Source organism: Chanodichthys erythropterus, chromosome 20 (genome assembly GCF_024489055.1).
Source record: "Chanodichthys erythropterus isolate Z2021 chromosome 20, ASM2448905v1, whole genome shotgun sequence".
Taxonomy (NCBI): domain Eukaryota; kingdom Metazoa; phylum Chordata; class Actinopteri; order Cypriniformes; family Xenocyprididae; genus Chanodichthys; species Chanodichthys erythropterus.
In genome coordinates, this window is record NC_090240.1 from 1,250,796 (window position 1) to 1,260,437 (window position 9,642).

At 39.4% G+C, this 9,642-nt stretch overlaps 1 protein-coding gene across 1 annotated transcript; it reads left to right on the forward strand.

Annotated features, from left to right (window-relative positions):
• The first annotated feature begins 79 nt into the window (after positions 1 to 79).
• Positions 80 to 8,294, forward strand: arl6ip5b (ADP-ribosylation factor-like 6 interacting protein 5b). The gene is made up of 3 exons (XM_067371100.1): positions 80 to 367; positions 3,323 to 3,540; positions 5,704 to 8,294. Exons 1-3 carry the CDS (start codon positions 189 to 191, stop codon positions 5,877 to 5,879), a joined length of 573 nt encoding a protein of 190 aa, XP_067227201.1. The 5' UTR covers positions 80 to 188; the 3' UTR covers positions 5,880 to 8,294.
• The last annotated feature ends 1,348 nt before the right edge of the window (positions 8,295 to 9,642 follow it).

A 9,642-nucleotide genomic window follows, 5' to 3' on the forward strand; every position in this document is an offset into this window, starting at 1 on the left:
TCCACAATATAGTGGGAATAGGATAATTATTATTTTGATCCATCGTACTAACTTAACTAATCACAGACAATTTTCGGGGCGATAACTCCTCCCACTTGTATCGCTGGATCATGAGAATTGCCGTTCTATCCATATGTGTCATTGCTCTTTCTGGTTGGCATCGTAGCTGTCAATGATCGGAAAGCATCATGGCAGGGATGGAACTCGCACCGCTGAGACCATGGGATGATTTTTTCCCTGGTGTTGACAGATTCTCCAAACCTGATGTGTCTGATTTAACCAAATGGAATAACAGAGTAATCAGCAATCTGCTTTATTTTCAGACTAATTACTTTGCTGCCGCCATCGTCGTATTTCTGATTGTCGGGTAGGTAAAGATGTTCAATATCTTAATCGTTTATATTTGTTAGTGTATAGGCTACATCATTTAATTTGTGTATAGGCCTACATCATATAAAAAGCTTGCATAAATGTCGCACCCAACTTGGCCAGAGCAAACTATCCTCCATTTAATGCGGTGGCAAAGTATAGTTCAAATCAGAACGTTAAAGACAGGATTTAAAATAGTGAATCAGAAAAACACGTGTGAAATACTTCTTGTTCGTTTGTGGAATGTGTTTAACGTTGACCCACCCTGTTTTGGGTAGTGTTTATTGTCATGTCAACCTCACAAGCCTTTTGTTTTTCAGCTGTCTGGAATCGGTGAGTCACTTGCTATGTGAGCAACGGAACCGACTGTTGTGCTGCGCTCATACATTTAGGGGAAAACTAGAAATGTTTTTCATGTTTTCTGCAGAATGAATCCTTATTGACCACTGCAAGTTCAAAATATAGTTCAAAAGCATACTTAAAACAAGTATCTGGTTCAAATTTTGAACTACACACACACACTCTCTCTCTGCCAAAAAATAGTTGCTGTTTGGATTTTAATAGTCACATGCTTAAAGGGATAGTTCATCCAAAAATGAAAAATTGATGTTTATCTGCTTACCCCAGGACATCCAAGATGTAGGGGACTTTGTTTCTTCAGTAGAACACAAATGATGATTTTTAACTCCAACCGTTCGGTCTGTCAGTTGTATAATGCATGGCAATGGGAACTTCATCTAAGAGTAAAAATGCACAGACAAATACAAATTAAACCCTGCGGCTCGTGACGACACATTGATGTCCTAAGACACGAAACGTTTGGTTTGTTCGAGAAACCGAGCAGTATTTATATAATTTTTTACCTCTAATATGTCCAACTGCCTTGAGCATCCGGTGTGTGAGGTCTGAAAATGCACTCTGATGACGAAAGTGATCTCTCGGGCTTATACTTCAATGAGTGCGAAAGATCACTTCCGTTGTCAGAGCGCGTTCAGACCTCACACACCGGATGCTCAAGGCAGTTGGACATAGTGGTGTACATCCTACATACCTACATCTTGGATGCCCTGGGGGTAAACAGATAAACATCAAATTTTTAAATTTTTAGTGAACTATCCCTTTAAGAGTCTATGATTGGATCATTATTGCGGTGATTGTTGTTTCTAGCACGTTGTATGTTTGGCAACAGTTCTTCTAACCCTAATTGAATTCATTTTCATGCACCTCTTGATCGAAATAAATGTAAGTGATATATATGTAATAAGTGATGTTATTTCCATCAAAAGGTGCATCAACATTTGGTCAAGATCTTGTATTGACATTGCAAGAGGTGAGCACTCTGTAAAGTCTCCTCCAGCACATCCTAAAGACTTTCAATGAATTTAAGGTCTGGACTCAGAGGTGTCAATGTGTGAAAATGATTCTTCATGCTTCCTCCCAACCATTCTTTCACACATTCTTTCACAGCCTGATGAATCTTGACATTGTCATCCTGGAATATGGTAATGATGTGTCTTCCTACAAAAAAAGAAAAAAGCTACACACTCCATCAACTAGGGTTAATAGAACTGTTGCCAAACATATAACATGCTAGAAACATAATAATCACAGCAGTAATGTTCAGAGTCAAAGACTCTTAAGTATTTGCCCATTTAAATCCAAACAGCGACTTGTTTTGCCAAGCAGTGTATATTTATATAGTTTCTCGTTGTCCATAATTGCTGATTAATATACATAAGGTAAGGAGCAGTACATCAGCCCAATGAGACTTCAGGATGGATGGGGCTGTAAAAACAAGCGGCTGACAAAATGTGGTTTTAAGCTGTGTTCACTTACCAGCGACTTTGTTTCTGCATGTCACCAGTAGCTCACCGGTCAGGTCACTAGTGGGCGTTCCCGCTACTGTTTGCCTAGTAACGTTTATGAATGACATTCACGGATGTTACTCCATGTTGTAACTTGTAGTCAACAAATCAAGTCAAGTCACCTTTATTTATATAGTGCTTTTTACAATGCAGATTGTGTCAAAGCAGCTTTACAGTGATAGGCTAACTGGCAAATAGTTTTGGCTGCACAGCAGCTCTAGAAGAAAATGGTGTCATTGTCCAGCTTAAGTAAGTTCAGTATTTATAAATTCCTTTTGTAAAAATCAATAGTTATTAATTTAGTTGATTCATCTATACATTGGTTCTGGAGAAAACAGTGATGTCATCGTCCACAGTTCAGTTTGCATACAATGGTGTCAATGCAGGCAGATCTAAAACATTGTTGAATATCAATATCAAGAGCATATCAAATCAGTTTTCTTGCCGCTACAAACAAGTCTTTTGGAAGGAAAAGTCTAAATATAAATGGAATCAGTACATAAAAAGCCTAATATTAAAGATTAACGAGAAACAGTGAGTGCTCTTTGCCATCATGGCTATTTATCTGCAGTAAAAGGGCAAATGCCTGTCTATCTGGGCTCACAAAACCTTTCAGGCTCAGTGTCAGCACGAAGAATGCCACCGTATGTACACAGAGACATCTTAAATTATAGGACAGTTGCTGACCGATAAAATGAGCTTCTTCATTTTGCCTTGACACTGAAGAGCAACAGTTCACGTGCACTCCTCTGGTTCCCTAAAGTCACTCTGTATTTGCATAAAGTTGAAAATATCTCAAATGTGTTGCATCACTGGACATGCCCCATCAGGTCACCAATGGTCATTGTCACTCATGTCGCCAGGTTGAAAATGTGTCTTCATTAAAATGAATGGGATCGTGTTTGCTTTGTCGTTGCTAGTGTGAATACAGCTTTACTCGTCATGTTACTCGTTGATTTGGTTGGAGGAAAAAGACAGTACAGTAAAAAAAGATTGCATACAGCACCTTTAACACAATGTTATAATAGTAATAATATTGATTAATGTCATTACTGTACATTAAATGACTTTTAATGTGGATTTTTCAGTTTTATGAACCCATTGGGAATGTTTCTTGGAGGGGCAGTTGTGGCTCTGGTCTTCATGGTCTCTGTATGGGCTGGAGAGAATAAAGCCATTATCAAGAACTTCAAGAAGAAAAATCCCACCCTGTTTGTTGTGGGTGTCATGGGAATCAGCTACTTCCTGTTGTCCTTGTGTGGAGGAGTGATGGTGTTTGTCTTTGGCATCACATTCCCTATGCTCTGTGAGTACTAGCATTAGATCTTCTGTATTTGCACTGCTTTATTACAGGTGCACTTTGTAATTTCTGTTTATGTTTTGCTTGGAGCTTTCCTTGGACTTTATACTGACACTTACCAGTGTGGATGCAGCATCACCCCCAAAACAATAATTCTGTCATCAGTGCCATTGTAGGAATAATCTGTACATATTTGTCACGCACACTCTTAAGGCCAATTCACACCGCACAGACAAACACCAAAAAACAAGTTGGCTGTTGGATTTAGAATTTAAAAAGAACCTTAAAAAGAACCTTAAAAAGAACCTTAAAAAGAACCTTTTTCGGCAATGGAAAGGTTCCATGGATGTTAAAGGTTCTTCATGGACCCATCAATACCAATAAAGCACCTTTATTTTTAAGAATGAAGAATTTTGCAAACTAAAGTGTTGAAGGTTACCCAAAAATGAGTGGTATTTGTGTAGAATAATACAGCTCTGTTCTACACCAGTAATGACTGTTGGCATCTCATTATGTTTGACAAAAGTAACTCATTTAACTAGCAATTATACTATGGAAAAAAAAAGAAAAATGGCTTCCTGAATGGTTTCAGTTTTTCACCCTAAACTGAAAATTCTGTCATCATCATTTACTCACCCTCATGTCATTCTAAAGGCCTGTTCACACAAGGACGGTAACTATAATGAAAACGATAAAGATATTGTTCTAAAAATCATTCTAAATATAAAAGAATAGCGGAGTCCACACCACAACTAATGATATCATTGGAATCACTTTCAGAACTATTTTTTTTTCCCAGCTGATGAATGATAAAAAATATTGACAGCCAATCGTTTTAAAGAGCTCAAGTGGCAGATGACAAACCTGCAGTGCGCTTAGAAAAAGCAGAACAATATTGTCCGCTGGTGTGAATGCTAATATAGTTATTGTTATAGTTAACATTCTTGGTGAATTTATTTTGAAGCAAACTGCACAAGAGAAAATTGAACACTGAGACTTTTTTTTTTCAAAACATCTTTTGTGTAGAGACTCGATTGCTTTATATGATGAACAGATTGAATTTAGGCTTTTATTCACATATAAACACTGATTAGCGAACATAAACAGATGCTCATCCAAAACTGCTTGATGGGCGAGAACAAACCTCTTGCTGAAGCTCAAACGTACTGCGTAACATTGGTTCTCACATGTCAAGTGAACATGCTTGAGCTTCCGTTTACCACAACTGATGTGTGAGTTGATGAATGTGGTAACACTTTACATTAAGGTTCATTTGTTAACATTAGTTAATGTATTAACTAACATGAACTAACCATGAGCAGTATATTTGTTACTGTATTTACTAATCTTCGTTAATGTTAGTTAATGAAAATAGTTTATTGTTTGTTCATGTTAGTTCACAGTGTATTAACTAATGTTCACAAGATTTTAATAATGTATTAGTAAATGCTGAAATTAACATTAAACCAATTAATAAATGGTGTATAAGTGCAGTTCATTATTAGTGCATGTTAACTAATGTAGTCAACTAATGTTAACCAATGAACCTTATTGTAAAGTGTTGCCATGAATGTTTTTATGTGAATAAAAGCTAAATTCAGTCTGTTCATCAAAAAAAGTCTCTTCAGAAAATTTGGACAAAACCACTCAGTTTGTATGGATTAGTTTTACAATCTCTTTATAAACGTTTTGAAGCGTCAAAGTGTCAGTTGCATATAGCTGTCTATGGAGGGACAGAAATTTCTCAGATTTCACAAAAAGATTTTTATTTGTGTTCCAAAGATGAGTCTTATGGGTTTTGAACGACATGAGGGTGAGTAATTAATGACAGAATTTTTATTTTTTTGGGTGAACTATCCCTTTAAGCCTTGTCTATGAAACTGGGGGACAATGTGTTGTATATGTATTTAAAAGGAAATTTTAATAAAGTAAAATAATAAAAAAATGGAAAAAGATTGCAATATATCCAGTGGCCCTATAAAGACCCTGGGAAAGACTACAGACTACAGGGAGAATAAGAGCTTAGTACATAGTCGTCTTTCTCTGATGGCTTTTTTGAGTCTACATTAAAAATTTTCATGTAAAATATTACCATGTGTTCAGTTTCTCTTCATCAAGAGAGGTTCTGTTGCTGAAGACTCAGTAGAAGTCTTGTGTTTCACCCCGCAGTGATCCTTATCCACGCTTCTCTGAGACTTCGCAGCATGAAGAACAAGTTGGAGAACAAGATTGAGGGTGTTGGCCTAAAGAAGACGCCCATGGGAGTCATACTGGATCTCCTGGATCAACAAGAAGAAAAAATCAACAAAATCCAAGATTTCTTGGAGAGCAAGCTGAAAGATTAAGTGTGAAACACATCAGTGTCAATTATATTCAGCCACTGTTTCTTCTTGAATTGTTTTTTGTTTGTTTTGGTCTTGGTTTGAGAACCAAATTCCAAAATGGAAATATCTTTTAAATTCCAAAGTATGACAAAATTTCAAAAGCATATGTTTGTCACATCACCAAAAAGTATGATTGGAACTATTTCAAATGCTGTTTTTAGTTCTAAGTTTTTAGTGCTAAGACTGTCTATCAAACTGTTGTCTTAGCTAGACATCATAAACTCATTCCCTTTGTATATGCAGCTTCCATTGACATTTAGCATGTTTTTGTTTTTATACCGTTGCAATTTGCATTAAAAAAGTATGCTTTGTGAAGCGTCAATAGATTTCTATAAACGGAGTCACTGAAGGCACTTTGAAATATGTATCATCATAGAAATTATAGGTTTGGTTATAGGTTTCCACTCTTTCAAAAGCAATCGTCAGTCATCTGTTGCACATTGAAATGAACTTTTCACATGAGCTGATAAGATATCTGAAGGAGAAGTGTGTATTTATTGCTGAATACAGTTTTGCATGTTTTGTTTATTTTTTGGCTAACCTCAGCAGTGAATAAAACTTTAAATGCTTCTGATATCATATTAATGCACAATTACTGTTTGCTCACTAGTTTGAAGAGATTTAATAAATGTGGAATGTAGAAAATTTTGGGCATGATACTTGTGAGTACAATTAAACAACAGCTTTTGCAGAAATCAGATTTCCGGCAGCAGTCTTTTCTTCTAAAGTAGTGCATTGTTTAAACTACCGGATTTTCCACAGGAAAAGAAAAAGATGGAGACTTTCCCCAGCTCCTTGGCTCCTGCTTCTCCCAGGCCTCTAAGCTCCTTCACAGCCGGCGATCGCCTCATCGGGCTCCTACAGGTGGGTCGTTCGCTGGAGAGGTATGTGGAGGAGTTCGTTGAGCTCGCTTTTTTGTCTGACTGGCCTGAAGCATGTTTGATCTCCTTGTTTCTGGATGGACTAGATGATGACACCATCCGTTTTGATGAATCCGATTATCGTTTCTCCTTAAGCGAAACTATCAATTCCATTTTATGGTTAAATGACTCCAAATTCTATGTTGATTGGGTTCAGGATAGGTGTTTATCTCTGGTCCATCCAGAAACAGGGTTGGCCGGGCCAGTCAGTCAGCCACCGTCTTCCTCCGCATACCCCTCCAGCTAACTTCCTGCCTGTTCCATGCTGGACCCACACTCCACTGCTGGGTCCAGAAGGCAGAGGAAGAAGAGAAAGACAGAGCCAAGCTCCCCAGTCTCCGCCGAGCCCAGCTCCCGTTCCTACGGGAATTTTAATTGTATTTGAGGGAATGGACTAGACCCCTCCTCCAGCCTCCCACGAAACGCCTAGCGGGACGGCTTGGCTTATTGACTTCTCCTCCGAGCCCTCAGCTCCAGCCGTCTCCGAGCCCTCTTCTCCAGCTCCAGCCGCCGCCGCCGAGCCCTCAGCCGCTCCAGCCGAGCCAGCCGCTCCAGCCGCCGCCGAGCCAGCCTCTCCTATTATGAACTTCATTATAGAAGTCTCAAGCCCAAAGACTGTTTTCCCTCCCTGCCTCCCTCTCCCGCCTCCTCCCATTTGTGTCTACACTGAACCTCCACCTCAAGCCCCCTCGCCCAGATCTCCACCTTGGACCTCTGGGCGATTACCGTCACCCTGGCTCCAACCTCCCTCTGCTCCGTCGTTGCCCATCAGTCCTCCAGCCTCACAAGTCTCCATCCTGCCCCCGTTCACACCTTGGTCATTCGTCAGCCTGCCCTCACTTCTGGACTGCACTCCTCCGTCTCCGCTCTGTCCCTCCGTTCCAGTTGGCTTCCTCACTCCCCCTGGTGTTCACTTTGTTGTCTGTCGTCCTTGTTCAACTGCGGCCTTTTGGAGCCCTGGCTGCGCTTCGGTCGCCGGAGCCGCTGGTTCCGCTGGTTCCGCCATCTCCCGCCAGTCCTTCAGCGCCGCCTGGGCTCAACGGCTCGAAGGCTTCGGCTCCTGACCCGCCATGGCTGCCCGCTGCACCTGACCCTCCATGGCAGCCCGCTGCACCTGACCTGCCATGGCTGCCCTCGGCCCTGCCCTGTAGACCTCCACTCCAGTCTACTCCTCCCCCTGCTCCCACCCCCCTCCCGGTTGTTCCATCTACGGCGCGAGGACGCGCCTACCGGGAGGGGGAGGTACTGTTACAGATCCCTTGTTCCCCTGGACTCCATTTCCCATGATCCTCCTGTTTCGTCACCTGCACTCACTTCCCTCGTCAGCTCCTCTTCATCACTCTTCACCTGCACCTGGACTCTATTATCATCACTCCCTTTATATGGCACTCACTCCCTGCACTCCCTGTCCGTTCTCTGTTTTGCTTGGTGTATGTTTGGTGTTCCTTACTTGTGTTTATTAAAGTACGTCTCTAATTGTGGAAATCCGTATCTGCATCATCCTTCTACCAGCTACACGTAACACATGCTAACTTGAATAATTTCAACAACTTCTAATATTACTACTTGTAGCATTAATGTAATGGGCTAAAGATGATTTCACTAGTTAAGTTTCTTACCTGTAATCCAAACATACTGTTACAAACTAACATTTACCTTACAACAGATGTAGTAACAGCAAGAACTTACACCATTTTTGAAAGAATTGGGTGAGGCATGATTCAGTGAGCCATTCATTGAAGGGTAAGTTCACACAAAATGAAAATTACCCCGTAATTTACTCACCCTCAGCCAAACACAATCAGAGTTATTTAAAAAAATAGTCTAAGCGTTATAATGGAAGTGAATGGTACCCAAGATTTTGAAGCCTAAAAAGCGCATCCATCCATCATAAAAGTAATCCGTACAGCTCCAGGGGATTAATTAAATGATTAGTTCACTTTATTTTTTTTATTGTAACCATTATTGAGGTTTGTATGAGGAGTGTTGATGTTGATGAAGTGTGTCCCAACTATTACAGAAACGATTGTCAACTGCTGAATTTGTTTACTACTTTTTCATTAATACTTCAACTCCAGATTTTTCAAGTCAGTCATGAAAGTACAGAAAAAGTAATTTAAACCACTTTAATGCAGTGATTTGACTGCTATTAAACAGACTGTTGAGCTTTTCATCAATCTCTTTCTTTATCAAAGACTAACAAAGTCAAGGTTCAAGAGCCTAACTAAAGCAAACACTGATCACTATGACATGACCTCAAAGAAACATTTTCAACCAAACATCAACAATTAACAGTTAATCTCAAGACCTTTTGTACATGTTTGAAAGAAAGAAAGACAAACTGGACTAATAAGTGAAGATGTAATTCTGTTAGTTGTTTAATCATCCTCTGCTGAGATCTTGAGAGATTTAATATCTTCTTTTATCTTCAGCTGATTTCATTTCAAGGCTGGAAGTTAGTTGTAGTTTCTGTTCCTGTTGTTTCTCTTTCCTTCAGTGATTCTGCTTGTTAACAGCAGGTGTTTGAATGTTTCTGGAACATCATACTAACCTGTAAATTATGTTCTATTAACATTAAGGAAACTGGACATTTTTATTTTCTTGGAATGCTACAAATCAACATTCCTAGAATGTTGGGTTGTTAATAAAAATTAAGTTGAAAGAATGTTTCGGGAACATCATAATAACCTTTTAAAAAAACATTAATCTAACATTAAGAAAACGGGACATTTTAATGTTTCCATAACCAAAAACAAAAGAAAGTCCCACATACTATCAATGCTTACAAAAGTATCAACAACGTT